Source organism: Lithobates pipiens, unplaced genomic scaffold (assembly GCF_037356315.1).
Source record: "Lithobates pipiens isolate NorthernLeopardFrog02 unplaced genomic scaffold, aLitPip1_a1.2 Scaffold_27, whole genome shotgun sequence".
NCBI lineage: Eukaryota > Metazoa > Chordata > Amphibia > Anura > Ranidae > Lithobates > Lithobates pipiens.
The window spans coordinates 177,382,227-177,402,148 of NW_027507788.1; the positions used below are offsets into that span (position 1 = coordinate 177,382,227).

A 19,922-nucleotide genomic window follows, 5' to 3' on the forward strand; every position below is an offset into this window, starting at 1 on the left:
CTCTGGGGTTTTTATTTTTTGCGCTATAAATGAAAAAAGACCGAAAATTTTGAAAAAAAACGCATATTTCTTTGTTTCTGTGACAGAATTATGCAAATTATTAATTTTTCTTCATAAATTTTGGCCACAATTTATACTGCTACATATCTTTGGTAAAAATAACCCAAATTAGTGGATATTATTTGGTCTTTGTGAAAGTTAGAGAGTCTACAAGCTGTGGTGCGAATCGCACAAAATTGATCACATCTGATGTACTGGTGGCCTATCTCGCTTCTTGTGACCCGAACAAGTCAGGAAAGTACAAATACCCCCCAAATGACCCCTTTTTGGAAAGTAGACATTCCAAGGTATTTAGTAAGAGGTATAGTGAGCTTTTTGATGTTGTCATTTTTTTCCCACAATTCTTTGCAAAATTAAGATTTTTCATTTTTTTTTTTTTTCTCCACAAAATTGTCATTGTAATAGGTTATTTCTCTCACGTGGCATGTGTATACCACAAATGACACCCCCCAAAAAATTCTGCTACTCCTCCTGAGTATTACAATACCACATGTGTGGGACTTTTTCACAGCCTGGCCACATAGAGAGGCCCAACATGCAGGTAGCGCCATCATGTGTTCTAGGAACATAAGTTACACATCTAACTTGTTGACTATTTATTACACTTTTGAAGCACCAGGACAATGACACGTGACACTGATGACAGATGGCACTGATACGTGGCAATGATGACAGGTGGCACTGATGACAGATGGCACTAATATGTGGCACTGATGACAGATGGCACTAATATGTGGCACTGATGACAGATGGCACTAATATGTGGCAATGATGACAGATGGCACTAATATGAGGCACTGATGACGCGTGGCACTTATACGTGGCACTGATGACACGTGGCACTAATACGTGGCACTGATGACACGTGGCACTGAAACGTGGCACCGATGACAGATGGCACTAATACGTGGCACTAATATGTGCCACCGATGACAGATGGCACTAATACATGGCACCGATGACGCGTGACACTGATGACAGATGGCACTGATAAGTGGCATTGATGACACGTGACACTGACAACAGATGGCACGTGACACTGACAGGTGGCACTGATGACAGATGGCACTATGTGGCACTGACGGCAGGTGGCACTGACGGCAGGTGGCACTGACGGCAGGTGGCACTGACGGCAGGTGGCACTGACGGCAGGTGGCACTGACGGCAGGTGGCACTGACGGCAGGTGGCACTGGGGTGGATGGCACTGGGGTGGATGGCACTGGGGGCAGGTAGCACTGGGGTGGATGGCACTGGGGCAGGTAGCACTGGGGTGGATGGCACTGGGGGCAGGTAGCACTGGGGTGGATGGCACTGGGGCAGATAGCACTGCTGGGGGCGGATGGCACTGCTGGGGGCGGATGGCACTGCTGGGGGCGGATGGCACTTTTTATTTCATTTTTAAATTTTTTTTTTTTTCCAGAATCAGAACGGCTGCCGCTGCAGCCGTTCATCTCTCCCCTCTCGCACTGTCTGTGCGAGGAAGGAGAGCGGCGCTGCGAGATGATCTCATATGTTTACATATGAGATCATCTCCCATTGGACACGCCGATCACGCTGTAAACGGCCGCTGTGATTGGGCGTTTACAGCGATCTGTGTTTGCCTGTCCCCGGGGGACACGGCGAACACAGAACTTCCGCGATGCGCGCCCGCGGCGGCGCGCATTGCGGAAGTAAACATCAGGCCGTCCAGGGACGACCGCCCGAACGAACGCGCCTGCTCTACGGCCGTCATTCGGCTATAGGGCGGGCGCGAGGAGGTTAATGCTGATACAACCAGATAATAGTGATATCAAAGTGCCACAGATAAATGACTAAAAAGACTGGGATATATATACTCGGTGTATAATAGTACAAATGAGCCAATCCATACAAATAACTTGTGCAAAATTGCAAACGAACAAATACAAATGATCACCATGCAGGAATGTGCAAAATCAGCAACATATATCTCAGCAAATCAGCAAATATGCATATATCGTGTGCAAAAAATGCAAAAAAATTGTGCAAAATGCAGATAATCTGTGTAGAAAATATACTAAAAAGTCCAATAGTGCCAGCTCCAGTACACTAAAGTTGATCCAAACAAATCCACAGTGTGCACAATGTAATCAGATTGTGGATGAGAGTCTTTAGAATCTTTTCTTCTCAGTGTAGATAAACATTCCAATGTGTAAACTGAAGTGCTGGAGGAATGGGTATCTCCTCTTCCTGTAAAAAACACACACAAGTGAGAAGTGGCCTCTTGCCTTGCGGTAATGAGGTAACCGCATAATAAGTAAACCTTGGTAATAATTCCTTCTTCTCTCTTGTATTCCTGGACCAAAGTGGGTTGTATGTATGTCTTTGTCCCTCAGTGGATACAGGAGTAATAAAAGAAAGGGGGTACCGGATAGTGTAGTATTTTAAACAATATGTAGTGTTTTATTAATCAAACAATGGAGGCACTCACAAAACATAAATGTAACCAAATGTATCTCCACGAGCGGTGAGCTTGTTAGCCTACATCAGCTTAGAATGCCTGTCCCGTCCCTACGCGTGATGTCACAACCACCATATGCACTATAATTAGGAATTTGCAGCCCTTTGTATGAATAATCTGTGATATGATTTCAATAGCCATGTTTTCTCAGTGGACATTCAAATGATATTTAAAAATGGATAATTCAACCATAACTTTTCTTTGTTTTGGTGAGGGGTTCGTTTTTGACTACTCTGTGGCTCTGTTGAGAATTTTTATTTCTTTGTTTTCCCCTCGCATGGCGTGTCGTCAGGACAAAAAATGATGCAAAATCTCCAAAAGTAACAATCTTTTTTTTTTTTTCCCCAGACATTGAAGATCCATATGACTGTCAGAAGTGTAGAATGAGTTTTCCAACTTTGGAGGAGAACAGACAACACATTCAGGTTGTACATTCTAAGGAATATCACCCGTGTCCGTCGTGTGAGAAGATTTTCAGCGCCCCCTCTCTACTAGAACGTCACATTGTCACCCATGTCGGGGGGAAGCCTTACAACTGTGATATCTGTGATAAGGCATATCAGGTACGTAGCTTTAACATTTTACCTTAAGGGGAATTTTTTGTCAGGTAAATATAAAATATTAATATTTTGTATTGCCTTTTTAGACCCCTTTCACGCTGGGGTGTTTTGCAGGCGCTATAGCGTTAAAAATAGCACCTGTAAACCGCCCTAAAACAGCTGCTCCATTCACTCCAGTGTGAAAGTCCGAGGGCTTTCACACTGGATCGTTGTGCAGGTAGGGCGTCAGAAAAAGTCCTGCCAGGAGCTTCTTTGAAGCGGTGAACTCACCGCTCCTTCCCATTGAAATCAATGCAGCAGCGCTGTCATACCGCCGGATTTAACCCCTTTTCGGCCGCTAGCGGGTGTTAAAACCGCTTGTGGCTGAATAGCGCCGTTAAAATGACGGTCCAGCGGCGATAAATATAGCGCCGCTTTACCGCTGATGCCAGTGGCAAAACAGTGTGAAAGGGGTCTTAAGGAGAATGGCGCTTTTAGTTCTTTGCTTCACATTTTGCAGAAATTTCTTTCCTGTAAAAGCAAGTGTAAGTTTCCTTAACATCTCAGTAGCTCAAGCAGAAAAGTGCATAAAAGTGAATCATTTAGAAGAGTAACTCGTCCTCCTCTCTTTCCCCTGTTCTGAGCTCCGCCATCTGAGATTTCATGTCTGTCTAAAAAAAATAAAAATAAAAAAACTTGTAAAATCTGATAAAACAAACTCCGTAATAAAGACCTAAAACTGTAATACAAATATGAAGCCATTGCTGTATATTTTTAAAGTAGCTCCTTACAACTAATGTTATCGGTCAGATTGGGCTCCTTGTGTTGCATGGTCATATATAGTAAGTATCTGACTTTCCCTGTAGAACTAGGTTATATTGTCCCTTAGGTATTAATTTAACAGATTTATACTATGCAGTATGTGAGCCGTGGTCATTATTTCACAATCTAAAATCTAGTCAGCGTGTTTAAAGTGATTGTAAAGTCCTTGTTTGTTATTTAAAAAAAATATATATATATTTTATACATACTTGCTGTGTGCAGTGGTTTTGCACTTAGCAGCCCGGACTCTCCTCTTTTTGGGACCCTCCCTCCGGTCGAGTGTCTCCACATCAAGCAGCTTGCTATGGGGGCACCTGGGACAAGTCACAGCTCCCTGTGTTCATTCAGACAAGGAGCCCCCGTTCAGCCCCGTCCCTTCTCTCTCCTGATTGGCTAACTGATTTTGGCAGCTGCATGAGCCAATGGCGCCTGCAGGTGTGCCTAAGCCAATCAGGAGGAGCGTCCCAGACGGCTGAGGCACTCATGGACATCACTGGAAAGAGGGAGTTCGGGTAAGTATTAGGGGGTGCTGGGGCAGCTGCTGCACACAGTAGTTTTTTTTTATCTTTAATGCATTAAAGTGAATGTAAACCCTCACATATACCCGGTGAAGTGAACAGCCTCAGATGATACACAATGAAGCAAATCTCCCTACATAAGTTCTACATGTATATCTGCTGTCTTCATCTTTATATATTCTTTAGAAATTGCAGTTCTTGTTAGAGATTTTCTCTTCCTGTTCAGCACTAGGAGCAGATTCTTGGCATACAGCCAAGACAGTTGATTGGAGTAATGTCACACACCACACATAGGCAGAGACTTGCAGAGCTGTGCTGTGACAAGTCAAGCTCTCTGCTCACAAATTTCAGGCTGGTTTTATCTTGGTTGAAAGAAGTTATCATGCTGATAACAGCACTGAAACAGAAAAACACAAGGGCACGGTTCACACTGGTGCGATGCGAGAACCCTGCAAATCCAGTGCTGGTTCCCACATAGCACCTCAATTCGCACAATGGTTCACACTGCCCTATGCGAACTGTTGGGAGTGCCAATAAAAAGTTAATGACACCCCCACATATCGCAGTGTGAACACCCATGCAATCCAATTCTGGTGGGGACCAAAAAAAGGGGTCCTGCAGGACTTTGGTCCAAATGGTTATGTATGTCAGGTTCAAATCTGCAGTCTAAAGCCCCATGCACACTATCTGTTTTTCTGCTGAGTTTTTCCTTCAGGTTTACCAAAACCATGTAGTACAAGGGCCTGCCTGATTGCATATAAATTGAAACTCCTAAGGTTTGACCTCATATATTATATGGTTTTGGTAAATATTAAGGAAAAACTCAGTAGAAAAACTGATAGTGTTTATGGGGCTTTAGACAACAACTGGCCAAGTTTAAGGGCCCATTGCCATTAGAATACAGTGCGGGAAACCCATGTTTCCGTGCGATTTCCCACATCACATTCCAATCGCACTGCCCTTGTGCTCTGTAGTGGGTGTCAATGCAAAGTTGACAATGCCATAAACACAGGTCACGAAAGCAGTGCATTTCCTCACCTTTGCATCTCATGGTACAAAACTACCATGCAATCCAGTTGTGGTGCGTTTCATAAAGTAGTGCATGCACTACTTTTGTAGTGCGATGTGATTTCAGCCCATTCAAAAGTAATTAACGATAAACTCATGTGTACCCTTGAAAATAACCAAGCCACGTTCAACAAACCATGGGACCCTTGGATTCACTATGCATTGACGGACTACTGAGGACTCGGAAGCGCCTACTTTGTCTTAATTTGAATAAAAACATTGACATTTAAACCTAATTGGTTGCTATGCTTCCTGAGACCATCATTGGAGCAGTTTCGTTCATCAGGCTCTGTGTGGGTAAGGCTCAGGAAAGCACAGTCTGTGCTGCTGGGACTTGGACACTTTGGCTGTAGTTTCACAGGCTCAACCTCTAGATCATTTGGTAACAGTATTTCTAGCTGCCCAAGATGAATACTTGGGGCATTATATCAAGTCTTGTGTTTTATAATGAAATATATCCTCTTGTGTTGTTCTACAGCAACTGTCTGGTTTATGGTACCACAATCGCACACATCATCCAGACCTGTTTGCTGCTCAGAATCATCGTTCTTCCAAGTTCTCTGCTGCGCAGTGTAGTTCCTGTGAACAGGTTTTCTCCAACACCTCAACGCTCCAGAAACACACGAAATTAGAGCATCCCGGTGAGTGATTGTTCCAGTACATGACATTTTCTTGACTATAAGATGAATTCACAATCTAGCTGCATCTATGACTCCTCAACATTGGATTTGATTGCATTTGTTAGTTTTGCTTTGATTGATAGGGATCAGGAAAGGTCAGATTCTGTTGGTGTGTTTTTTTTTATTTTTTTCCTACGGCCTGTGTTTTCCAAAGAGGAGATATCCTCTTCCTTGCTATGATGTCACCAGGGTAACAAGTGAAATGTATTATCTGTTGTGCCAGACAGCAATAAAACCCTCTTTTATTTTCATTGAGTTAGGAAGGTCTGTTGAGTGCTCTTGAAGCCCTCTCACTTTAAGGTAGGGGCAAGAATAAGTCAGTCTACTTAGTTGGGGACAAAAACATTATTAAAGGAGAAGTCCATCCTGAGCTCGTTTTTGGCTGGGCTTCCCCTAAGTGCCCGTTCACACTACCGCGACTTGTCAGGCGACTTAGCCGCCTGACAAGTCGCGCTCCGTTCTGTACTATGGAACCGTTCTAATAGGAGCGACTCAAGTCGCTCCGACTTAGAAAAAGGTTCCTGTAGTATTTTCGGGGCGACTTCAGGCGACTTGCATTGACTTCTATACAGAAGTCATTTTGCAAGTCGCCGCTGAAGTCGTGTGCAGGTCGCGTCTGTGAGACGTGCTGCAAGTCGCGTCGCCCCTGTGTGAACGGGCACTTAGAGTCCATTCACACAGGAGCAACTTTGGATCCAACTTGAAGTCGTCCCAAGTTGCCTCAAGTCGCGCAACATGATAAAATCAATGTAAGTGAATGAGAGCCGTCTTAATGTACACTACTGAAGTCGCTCCGACTTCAGAAAAGGTTCCTGTACTACTTCAATCCGACTTCTAGGCAACTTCTACACATTGATTTCAATAGAAGTTGCCTCCAAGTCTGATCCCCGGTCTTAACTGAAGCAACTTTCCAGGAAGTAAAAATAGTTTTCTAGGCAAACCCCTCCCTCCCACAGAGCTGATTATTATGTGATTGGCCACTGGCAAAGTCTCCTCTCCTGGAAGCAACTTCAAGTTGCCTTGTAAGTTGCCTCAAGTCGTGCTGTGATTCATACTCAAGTCGTGTCCAAGTTGCCTCCCAAAGTCTCGCTCAAAGTCGTGTTGCCCCTGTGTGAACGGACCCTAAGGGCCGGTTCACACAGGGGGCGACACGAGGCGACACGACTTGCCGTGCCGCGACCTGACAAGTCGCCCCCGTTCTGTACAATGGAACCGTTCTAAGAGGAGCGACTCGAGTCGCTCCGACTCAGAAAAAAGGTTCCTGTACTACTTTTGGGCGACCTCGGGGCGACTTGCATTGACTTCTATACAGAAGTCATTTGCAAGTCGCCGCTGAGGTCGCGGCAGGTCGCGGCGAGGCAAGTCGTGTCGCCTCGCATCGCCCCCTGTGTGAACCGAGCCTAAGGGTCACAAAAGTGCAATTCATTTTGCACTCCTGTGACCCATTTTCAGCAGGGAGCGGTCTGAAGTCCACTCTCTGCTGACATCACTGGAATCAGTCCAGGCACCGCATCATCCCGACTTCCGAAGTCTGGATTCAACAGGTGCCTCGACTGATGGCAGTCTCAGCCTCTCAGCGAGCTGCTGAGTTGGCCGCTCCCTTCCCCTCCACAGCTCAGCGCTCCAGAATTGCTGAGTTGGGAAAAGGATCACCCCCTTGTGTCAATATTTTGTTAACATCTTTTGCTTAAATGACAGCCTTTGGTCTGTTGGGATATGTCTCTACTAACTTTTGCACATCTAGACTTTGTAATATTTGTTTCTTTGCAGAACTGCTCAAGTTCAGTTAAATTTGATGGTGACCGTTTTGTGAACTGCAGTCTTTAAGTCACTCCACAGATTTTCAATGGGGTTTAAGTCTGGGTTCTGACTAGGTCATGCGAGTACATTCATCTTTTTCTCCTTCAACCACTGTGTGGTCATTTTTGCTGTGCGTTTGGGTCTTTGTCATGTTGGAAGGTAAACCTTCTTCTCAATGACAACTTTCTGGCAGAGGGCAGCAGATTTTCATCAAGAATTTGATATTATATTGCCCCATCCATTCTTCCATCCGTCCATACTTCTCCTGACAAGTGCTTCAGTCCAGTGCAGCAGAGAAACACCCCCATAACACATTGCCACCTCCCAGGTTTTTCTGCAGGAATAGTGGCATTTGGATGGTGAGCTGTATTGGATTTCCGCCAGATATATTGTTTGATGTTGAAGCCAAATAATAAAATTTTAGTCTCATCTGACCATAACACCTTTTTTCTATGTGGCCTCAAAATCTTCAAGGTGTGTTTTAGCAAAGCTCAGTCATGACTGCATGTGGCCTTCCTTGAGGAGTGGCTTTATTCTTTCAACCTTCCCATACATGCCGCATTTGTGGAGAATATCGGCATATTGTTGTCACATGGACCACTCTTTGTCATAACTTCCTGCAACTGCATCAGAGTTGCTGTAGGCCTCTTGATAGCCTCTCTGATCACTTTCCTCCTGGCTGCTCTTTCATCCAGTTTGAAGTGACGTCCTGATCCAGGGAGGGTCTGTGTTGTACCAAATACTCTCCACTTCTTCATAATAGACTTCACTGTGCTTCTAGGCATTGCTGAAGCCTTTGACTTTTTTTTTTTTTGTATCCATCTCCTGACTTGTGTCTGTCGACAACTTTATCCAGAAGATCTTTTGACAGTGCCTTGTCACCCATAGTGGATTGTTTTCTTCAGTTGCACTACCAGGGAATGAAATGCTCCAGGAAAGCTCTTTTCATGTTGAGCTAATCAAAATGACCACAGCTGATCAGTTGAATTGCTTTGTATGCCAATGAGAAGGTAATTGGCTACACCTAAGTGAGTTTACAAGTTATTTTTAGGAGGGGGTGAGCCCTTTTCCAACTCAGTGATTCTGTTTTTAATTCTTTTTTCAGACATGTTGGTGTTATCTTTCACTTGGATAAGTTACACTGACCTGGATAAAACAAAAAGTGTGTCTGTCTTTGTTTCAGTCTGCAAAGCAACAAAATATGAGAATTTTAAAGGGGGCGATTCTTTTCTATACCCACTGTACAGGTGAATGTGTCACTGTTCATCTTTGAACAACTTCTCGTAGACTGATAGTGATCATCTTTCTAATTTGGCTGGCAAATATGACCCATGTGGCAATAATAGCTTTATTATCTTTCCTTTTGTAGAAAAGATAATTGATGGCTACTAGTTGCAAAAAGGTTTTCAATTGTCCACCAATCAAAAATGCTGGTTAATTGCTCTCTATGTAGCTGCTTTGTTATGTGAGATACTTTTGTACATCACATCACTTGTGACTAGGGGTGAGCTCAGGCGTGTTTGCATGCTCCACGTGCAGAGGCCGCCAGGAAGTCAGCGCAGCGCTGCATTAATCGCAGGCAGTGAGACATTGCCTGATTTCTGCAGCTGCGCATCGGGACAATGTCTCACTGCCTGTGATTAGCGCAGCACAGCGCTGCGCCGACTTCCTGGCAGGCTCTGCACATGGAGCATGCAAACACGCCGGAGCTCATCGTTGTGACACTCGGACTACGCGTGGCCTGGCTCAGGTGGACCTCTCAGAATTGCATCCGATTGGATCTTCACCCAGCTGCCACCATCAAACCTCAATGCAGGAAGTTACATTCTACTTTGTTATGCATGTATAAGCAAATAACATAATTGTAATTTTCTCACCAATTGTAAAATCGTGGACAAGTCTGCTCTTATGATGATTAGGTGTAAAGTGAAGACTTGCTGGTTTTCAAAGTCGTCATAGATTTGGGATTGGTGTAATATATGTGGGCATCGTGCACAGATCCTGGAAATCCAGTCACTACGTTCCTAACAACCAGATTGGTGTCACATACCACCTGGATGTTTAGGTAGTCGTAATCTTTCCTGTTGTGGTAGATCTGCTCCTTTTTAAAAGCTGGTGCAAGAAAAGCAATGTGTGTACAGTCAACTGCACCTAGCACATGTGGGATTTTGGCAATTTGATAAAAAAATTGTTTTTGATTTGTTCCCACTCCTGGTGAAATTCCAGAAGAAATACATATTGAGCTGTTACTGCACAGAAACCAATGCAGTACATTGGTGAGGAGACGGGAAAATGAGACCTGCGAAACCCCCTCATCTCTCCAGCTACCGTCTGATAGGACGATTTCCCCCAAAAAAGTAAGACAGCCAACAATTTAGTCATGACTGGCATGGCTTCTTTGGGTCGAGGGCTCAAGGTACCCTGTGAGTTGGGTATACATCTCTAGAATTAGTGCCTTGGATAATCGGAACTTCTACAGGGTATCCACATCCATGAATTTATCCATCAATGTGTGCTCTTTAACCACTTTCGGACCAGCAGCAGCAGTTGTACAGCAGCGATGTGGCTGGTTTCCGCAAATCGCCATCGTCGTATGCCTGCTTGTACACAGCAGTTTGTGGGCGTGCATGCCCACTGGCAAATGGGTGAGCCACTCGATGGGTGGGGCGGACTTTACATCTGCCGCCCACTCGCAATCATTCCCCGCAGTGAGAGAATGGAGCTCTGCCTGTGTAAATAAGGCAAATCTCCGTTCTAATAGGGGAGATCCCACAGACACTGTCTATTCCCCCAGTCACACAGTCCCCCATACAGTTAGTAAACACACTCAGGGAACACATTTAACCCCTTGATCGCCCCTGATGTTAACCCCTTCCCTGCCAGTGTCATTAGTACAATAACAGTGCATATTTTTAGCACGGATCACTGTAATAATGCCACTGGTTCCCAAAAAAGTTTTAAAAATGTCAGATGGCCGATCTGTCCGCCGCAATGTCTCAGTCCCGCTAAAAATCACTGATCACCGCAAGCACTGGTAAAAAAATAAATAATAAAAATGCCATAAATCTATCCTCTTGTTTTGTATACGCTATAATGTTTGCGCAAACCAATCAATATTCGCTTTGCTGCAAATTTTTTTTTTTTTTAACAAAAATATATAGGAGAATACGTATCGGCCTAAAGTGATTTGAAGTAAAAAAAGAAAAAGTAAAAAATATTGTTTTTGTTTTTTTTTCAAAATGGTTGCTCTTTTTTTTGTTTATAGCACAAAAAATAAAATCAAATACCACCAAAAGAAAGCTCTATTTGTGGGAGAAAAAAGAACATCAATTTAGTTTGGGCACTACCGCGCAATTGTCATTTAAAAAGACACAGTGCTGTATCGCAAAAAATGGCCTGGTCATTAATGGGGAAAGATTCTTCCGGTCCTTAAGTGGTTAAAGCATCTTTCCTTTAAAAGGATCACCTGAGATCTTCTCTTCTGCTTTACTTTAAATTTCAGGAGACTGGATTCAAAGGGCTCCATCGTCTGTGCTACGCTGTCAGCCAGCCTCCAGAGATCACTCCTGAGTGCAATCTAGCTGCCACCTGCTTCAGCTTGCACTTTCCTGCCAATATTTTTAAACCCATCGCTTTCCTCAAACCCTGGGCCTGACCGTTGCCATACTTATCGCATAGTTATTGCACGCATGGACCACTACTTAAAGCGAAGTTCCACCCTAAAGTAGGACATGTGACAGGTCCCAGAAGATTGCCTGTCCTCTGGGAGAGCGCAGTGCGCGCCTGGCCATGAAAGCCGCAAGCTATCACGCCCGGGTGCCCAGTTTCAATGAAGGCGCAGAGGAGAGGAGCGGGGGTCTGTGCGGCCGCATCGCTGGACCGTGGAACAGGGTAAGCGCCTGTTTATTAAAAGTCAGCAGCTATACTTTTTGTAGCTGCTGACTTTTAATAAACAAAAAAAGCCTGGCACTCCGTTTTAATTACAGCATGCATATTTTTTTTTTTTCATTTCCTTCTGTGAATTGAGTGAAATGCCTTTTCCTGCGGTATTTAACGAGCGCTTCTGGTGTTTACACTAGATACCCCATATGAGAAATGGTGAGTTTACTTTTTCGTTATTGCATTCGTTAACTGGTCCCGTGACCGTCATAACGCATGTGATAACTTTTAGTGAATTGTGCCCACAGTCTCATATTTCACCCCCCCCGGTGTGATAACAATAACAAAGCCCCTTTTTTTCTTTTCCATTTCAGATGGGAAAGGGTATGAATGTGAGAAATGTAAGCAGAGCTTCCCCACATCTGCCGCACTACAAGTCCACATCAAATGCAAACACTCAGGCAAGTAACATTCTCCATAAAGAAAAATTTCAGATGAGCTGGAAAATGTAGAATGAGTGATGGGAGTCTCTGTTTAAAGCCTGCATATGTGTCAAGGACATATAATTCATGAGTAAAGCCAGGTCACGTGACCTGCCAGTCATATGATCAGCCTCTCAAATCGCAGCGTTTCTGGGTTTTCTTTTTTTGTTTTTTTATTTTATTTTTATTTTTTGCAGCATTAGAGGGAACTCTTTCAGACACCACAGGCTCCATATCGCCGTCTGCATTTTATGAATGGTACATTAAAGCGGTTCTGCACCTAAAAAAATAAAATAAAAAATATATATATTAAAAGCCAGCAGCTACTTATATTGCAGCTGCTGACTTTTTTAATAAATGGACACTTACCTGTTCCCGGGTCCAGCGAAAAAAAAAAAAAAAAAAATGTAATATATGGCATCTTACTAATCCCTTAAGGTGAAAAACCTTCTGTGCTGCAAAATCCCTCCCCCATTTATACTTGCCTGAGCCCGATCCACTCCAGCCAAGTACACAAGAGCAGCTGTCTCCCTTCTCCCTGGGCATATTGATGTCAGTGGGGGCCATTGGCTCCTGCTGCTGTCAATGGAATGCTGTGCCGAGCAGGGGGGCAGGGCCAAGCTGCCTGCTCTGTCAATGGACGCAGAAAGGACGGCTCGTGAGACCGCACGCACGGGTTCCCCCATGAAAAGAGGCTTTCCTTGGGACCACTTACCGAGGAGCTCCGGCAGGAGACCCCAGAAGAAGATGGGGCTGCTCTGTGCAAAACCATAGCAAAGAGCAGGTAAGTTTGACATCTTTATTTTAATTTCAAAAAGAATAATTAAGATTTAAAGGAGTTGTAAAAGGCATAGTTTGTTCAGTAGCCCTCTCTCTAATACTTCTTACCTGAGCCCCCTCTCTATCCAGCAATGCCCACGAGTCCCTCGGCCGTCCAAGACTCTCCCTTCTGATTGGCTGGGAGACAGCAGCTGTGCCATTGGCTTTTGCTGCTGTCAGTCAGTGGGCCAATCAGGAATGGGGGATGGGGCTGATCAGACAAGGTGCTGTGGAATAGACACATGGAACTGCAGCTCGGCTTCCCCCCCATAGCTTGCTGTGTGGGCATTTGACAGAAGGGAGGGACCTGAGAAGAGGAGGATCCAGGCTGCTCTGTGCACATCCACTGCACAGAGGGAAGTATATCTTGACCTTCTCCAGTTACAGTATCTCACAAATAGTAGTACACCCCTCACATTTTTGTAAATATTTTATTATATATTTTCATGTGACAACACTGAAGAAATGACACTTTGCTACAATGTAAAATAGTGAGTGTTCAGCTTGTATAACAGTGTAAATTTGCTGTCCTCTCAAAATAACTCAACACACAGCCGTTAATGTCGAAACCGCTGGCAACAAAAGTGAGTTTACCCCCAAGTGAAAATGTCCAAATTGGGCCCAAAGTGTCAATATTTTGTGTGGCCACCATTATTTTCCAGCACTGCCTTAACCCTCTTGGACATGGAGATCACCAGAGCTTCACAGGTTGCCACTAAAGTCCTCTTCCACTCCTCCATGACGACATCACAGAGCTGGTTGATGTTAGAGAACTTCATGGAGCTCCTCCACCTTCCATTTGAAGCTGAGCTCCTCCAACATCCATTGGAGGATGCCCACAGACGCTCAATAGGGTTTAGGTCTGGAGACATGCTTGGCCAGTCCATCACCTTTACCCTCAGCTTCTTTAGCAAGGCAGTGGTCGTCTTGGAGGTGTGTTTGGGGTCACTATCATGTTGGAATACTGCCCTGCGGCCCAGTCTCCGAAGGGAGGGGATCATGCTCAGCTTCAGTATGTCACAGTACATGTTGGCATTCATGGTTTCCTCAATGAACTGTATCTCCCCAGTGCTGGCAGCACTCATTGAGCCCCAGACCATGACACTCCCTCCACCATGCTTGACTGTAGGCAAGACGCACTTGTCTTTGTACTCCTCACCTGGTTGCCAAATAAGTTTATCTCACAGGACACTGTTCCATTAATCCATGTCCTTAGTCTGCTTGTCTAAAGCAAACTGTTTGCGGGCTTTCTTGTGCATCATATTTAGAAGAGGCTTCCTTCTGGCAGCCATGCAGACCAGTTTGCTGCAATGTGCAGCGTATGATCTGAGCACTGACAGGCTGGCCCCCACCCCTTCAACCTCTGCAGCAATGCTTGCAGCACTCATACGTCTATTTCCCAAAGACAACCTCTGGCTATCACACTGAGCATGTGCCCGTTCTGAGTGGAACCTGTCCTGTTCAACCGCTGTGTGGTCTTGGCCACCAAGATTCAGCTCAGTTTCAGAATCTTGGCCATCTTCTTATAGTCTAAGCCATCTTTATACAGAGCAACAATTCTTTTTTTCAGATTCTCAGGGAGTTATTTGCCATGAGGTGCCATGTTGGAATTCCAGTGACCAGTATGACAGAGTGAGAGTGATAACAACAAATTTGACACCCCTGCTCCCCATTCACACTTGAGACCTTGTAACACTAATGCGTCACATGACACCTGGGAGGGAAAATGGCTAATTGGGTCCAATTTGGACATTTTCACTTAGGGGTATACTCACTTTTGTTGCCAGCGGTTTAGACATTAATGGCTGTGTGTTGAGTTATTTTAGGGGACAGCAAACTTACACTGTTATACAAGCTGTACACTCACTACTTTACATTGTAGACAAGTGTCATTTCTTCAGTGTTGTCACATAAAAAAATTCAAGAATAAAATATCTACAAAAATGTGAGGGGTGTACTCACTTTTGTGAGATGCTGTATGTCCGAATTAACTTTTGACCTTGAATACTCTTGAGGGTCAGATCTCAGCTCTAGCAAGTCTTTTTAAAAACTGCTTGCTTCTCATTCGCTGGTGACAGCCTTTGTTTAGATGTTGTTCAGATAGTTACCCTGTATATATGTATGTATGTGGTGCAAGCTGTTCCTCAGCCATATTTTATTTCATTCTGACTATTCATCATTCCTGAGGGTCCCTGTAGGTTATAGCCGGTCCCTCAATCTACCATTTCTAGGGTGCTTGGGCAATTGCTCAGGCCTATTTGGCCCAAGGACAAGCTCTGCGTTTTCTTCTCACGGCACACTCCACTACATCAGTGAGCGCATCTTGGGCTTTTCCGCATCAGGCATCGGTTCAAAGGCTGCCACATTGTTTTTTCCCATTTGCATGTTCCCTACCTTCCAGGTGACCATTCCAGACTGTAGCAGATAGTTCTTTGAACCCGCCATTTACCTTGTTGGCTTGTTGCTGTTTGTTAGCTGCATTGCCCATACCTCTGTTGGATGTCTTTGGATGTGTCCTAAATCTCTGAATTACTTTTTCCCTGTGTCCCTTAATGAGCAGTAAAGGAACAGGAATTTACTTATTGTAAAACCCTTTTCTTGAAGTTCATTAAGGTTTCATTCATACCGCTGTAAAAATATACATATACTAAGTGTTTTTTAATTATGGATTTAAACACGGCTACATTATTTTCAGTTGACCAAGGTATGTGTGTGAGCCACTAAGGCTGTATGAGAATGAAGTCCTGTGCCCACCACTGTGAATGCTGACCGGGGAGGGAGCTTGTCTATGATCCAGGAAATGGTAGAGAGCGATGGGTGTCCCTAGAGCCGCATATCAAGTCTAGGGCTGCAAATAATGATTTATATAATCAATTAGTTGGCCGATTAATCAAAACCAATTAATAACCTTAAAAGTGTGGCGTTTAATTTAGTTAAGAATAAATTGCCATTTTTTTAAACTTTACATATTAACTATTTATATGTAGTGGTAAATATAAATAACCGACTATATGATTAGAGAGCAAAATCTCGAATCCGCTCTAAGAATAAGACAAAAGAGATATACTGTATATACCATTACAGGAGATATAATGTATATTCTATTAGAGGAGATATACTATATATTCTATTAGAGGAGATGTACTGTATATACTATTAGAGGAGAATATACTGTATTTAGTATTAGAGGTTGAATCTGGTAAATATCATCAGACTTTAAAGAAGAAAGAAAAAAAGTTTCAAACAGAACTGTAATATATTATATGCTGGCCATACAAAAACAAGATCTTCCTTCAAAAAAAAAAAAAAATTAATTGTAAGAATGTTTGTTTGATTTTCGAATGATTAGTGGGGTCAAATCGACATTCGTTTTCAACCACAGTGACAGGAACATTTAGAAATGATAAACTTCTTGGTCAAAGGAATTTTCAGACAGTGTATGTGGTTTTTCGTTCAGAAATTACATTCATTTTAAAACAGAATGTTAAAAGCAAGTGAACATTTCAAACATTCATTCAGCGAATGTACAAAGATTTTTCATATGAATGTTCTCGTCTGAAAAATGATCCGTGTGGCCAGCATAAGGCTTGGTACACACCTATGCAGTTTGCTTTTGATCTGTTTCTACAGTGCTTTTTGCTTTGCGTTAAGTACAGTATAGAGCGCCCCAATAGCAAGGTAAAGCAAACTTCTGCCTTTAGAACCGCTCACTTCCTGCCCAGGACTACATGTCCCATGAGGCATTACTCCTCACATTAACATGTTCTCAGGCACTTACTGACATGTATGAACAGTGTACTGAGCTGTATGTGTGCTGCGTTGTATTTTCTGATATGTAAACAAATAATGCAGCACAGTGATGTAGTGGTTAGCACTCTCACCTAGCAGTAAGAAGGGTCGCTGGTTCAAATCCCAACCACGACACTACCTGTCTGGAGTTTGCATGTTCTCCCTGTGCCTGTGTGGGTTTCCTCCGGGTACTCCGGTTTCCTTCCACAATCCAAAGACATGCCGGTAGGTTAATTGGCTTCTGTCCAAAATTGGCCCTAGTATATGAATGGGGACCTTGGATTGTGGGCTCCTTGAGGGTAGGGACCGATGTGAGTGTGCAATGTACAGGGATAGGGACAATTGTAGACACTCACTCAGGTTGAACTGGATGGACTGGTGTCTTTATTCAACCTTACTTACTATGAAACTATGAATGCATTCTGTATGCAGGCCAACTAATTGACTCACAATTATTTGATTATGAAAATAGTAATCGATTCATTTTATAATCGATTCTTAGATAATTAATCGATTCGTTTCAGCCCTAATAGTCAAAGCCTGCTATGTGAAAGTGAATGGCAGTCTCAGCCTGGACCCGCGCCAGACAGCTGCTGCGCCATTGGCTCCCACGGCTGTCAATCAAAGTCAGCCAATTGGGAAAGAGAGGGGGTGGGCCCGAATGGCAGCTGCGTGTCTGAATGGACACACAGGGCTGCAGCTCGGCTTGGGTGTCCCCATAGCAGCTGCTCGTCAGGAGGGAGGGGCCAGAAACGGTGAAGAGGGAGCCGGGAAGAAGAGGATCTGGGCTGCTCTGTGCAAAACCAACTGCACAGAGGAGGCAAGTATAACATGCTTGTTGTGTTTTTTTTTTTTTATAAAAAGCAAGACTTTGCAATCACTTTAAGCCTAAACAAAAGGGGAAAATAAATAGTCATAAAAACAAGATCTATACGCATAAGTGTTTAAGCGCATCTATACGTAACTTTCCTCCAAAAAAAAAGGTGTAATAACACCAGTAAAATTATTATGGCCTTGTAAATGAAGACTAAGGGACTTGGGTTCCACCCTTCTGTCTTTTGATTACTTCTACCACTGCTTATGCACAAAACTGAAGCATAATGGGAGTGTGAGGGATTATCCTGGTGGGCTAATTAATACCTTTTGGTTTGCCAGTCTCCGATCTCCTCTAAGCAGCAGTATGTCCCATAGGTCTCAATTCTTTTTATCTCGTCCCCTTTAAACTTCAAGAAAAAAATGTTGTGGCAAACTGCCACGGTTACGCTCGCCCACAGCAACTAGCTAACTAAGACGTGGTTCTGTGACTGGGTTATAAGGAAATAAGGGTGAATTTATACTTGTACAAAGCAATAAGACTGGTTGTGGTATTTTCACAGCCCGCACTATCTTTGGCCACCACTAGTGCAGCCTGCTGCACACAGGCAGATATGAATCTTACATACAACCTGGAGCACTCTAAAGCCTCGTACACACAATTGGATTGTAGCCAACAGAGCGTCAGACTTTTGTCCGAAGGACGTGTGCCAGGAACTTGTTTTGCATACTAATGGTAAACAACTGTCGGCCAACAAACCCAAACGTAGTGACATACTACATGGAATTTCAGCTCTTGATCGTCATCCTTTAGGCACCTTCTGCTAATGTTGTGTTTGGTGAGCATTGATTCTGAGCATGCGTGCTTGTACTTTGGACTTTTGTGTGATGGACTTGTGTACACACGATACGGAAATCAGAACGTTGTCCGCTGAAAATTTACTAGCCTGCCATCCAACATTTGTTGGCGGAAAGTTGGACAATGCATGTCTGAAGGAGCGTACCAATGGTCAGATTTTAGGCCAACAGTCTCTCATCACACAATTCCCTGAAGAACATCCGATCGTGTGTACGAGGCTTCAGGGTTGGGGAGCAATCTAGCAGTTAGTACACATGTCTAAGGTTCCTCCAGCTATCCTAGAAGCTAGAACCCCGGAGTTAATCACTCTTCCCACTGTCCACACACCCGACACACAATAAATGATAGCCTCCACCACCCAACAGTTTGTCTGCAGACTGGTTGGCTGGGCCACACACACACACACACACACACACACACACACACACACACACACACACACACACACACACACACACACCTCTGTCTGGCAGATCTGCCAGACAATCTGCATGCAATTGCATACTGATTGACATGTAACTTAGACTGAGCACTTAGGCATTGAAGTACAACAATCTCTTGAGAGATATGAGTCCTAGCTTAGTACACAGAAGACACTTATTCATTTTATCTTCTGAAAGTGGGCAGTACATAAAATATATACAAAGGAAAAAAAAGAGTTACTAAAAAATACAAAAAGACACACAATTGGAAATTTTCTATGAAAATCAAAAGGGATAAAAACAGAAATAAACTTTACCGACGTTTATCTTTTAGTAGAAGCATTCCGGACCATGTGGGAACTCCCCAGTTTTGACCTGGCTTCGTGGAAGAACCTTGTCCATATTGCAGGTTCCCCAATTTATTGAAATATGGATGTAGGCTGGACTTTAGCCCTTGGCCAATCTACCCGGGGGGGGGGGGGGGGGGAGGATACACGTAAACCCAACGTGTACCATCAGAAGGAATTATTTTTGTCTCTCTGCTGCTAATTTAGGTTTTATGAGTGATAAAATAGGTTCCTTGTATCTATTAATACAATCAAAGTTTGCAGTCCTCCTGGGGCCTTGCGAATAGCTCCTGCGGATCCTTGTAGCCAAGATGACTAGTCGTTTTTCTTGGAGGCTTCAGGAAGGTGGCAATCTGTTTACTTCGATGGGAACTTTTATTGGCCTCTAGGTGTCAAATCTGGCCTCGAAACTGGCCCTGTCCTTTCAAATGCTAATGAAAGAACATACTGTATTTATTGGCGTATAACACGCACCCTTTCACCCTGAAAATCGGGTACAAGTTGTACGCCGATACTGCAATTTGGGCTGCCTAGGAGGGAACGGG

The 19,922-nt window shown here is 43.8% G+C and overlaps 1 protein-coding gene across 2 annotated transcripts in view; it reads left to right on the forward strand.

Annotated features, from left to right (window-relative positions):
- Positions 1-19,922, forward strand: part of ZBTB40 (zinc finger and BTB domain containing 40) — a 70,469-nt gene that overhangs the window by 42,456 nt on the left and 8,091 nt on the right. The window contains exons 14-16 of one of the 2 annotated variants that reach the window (XM_077457935.1): positions 2,889-3,103; positions 5,966-6,128; positions 12,221-12,307. In XM_077457935.1, coding sequence (XP_077314061.1) covers positions 2,889-3,103; positions 5,966-6,128; positions 12,221-12,307 — 465 coding nt within the window. The remainder of the gene's footprint in view (positions 1-2,888; positions 3,104-5,965; positions 6,129-12,220; positions 12,308-19,922) is intronic. The other variant, XM_077457936.1, reaches the window with a different exon arrangement.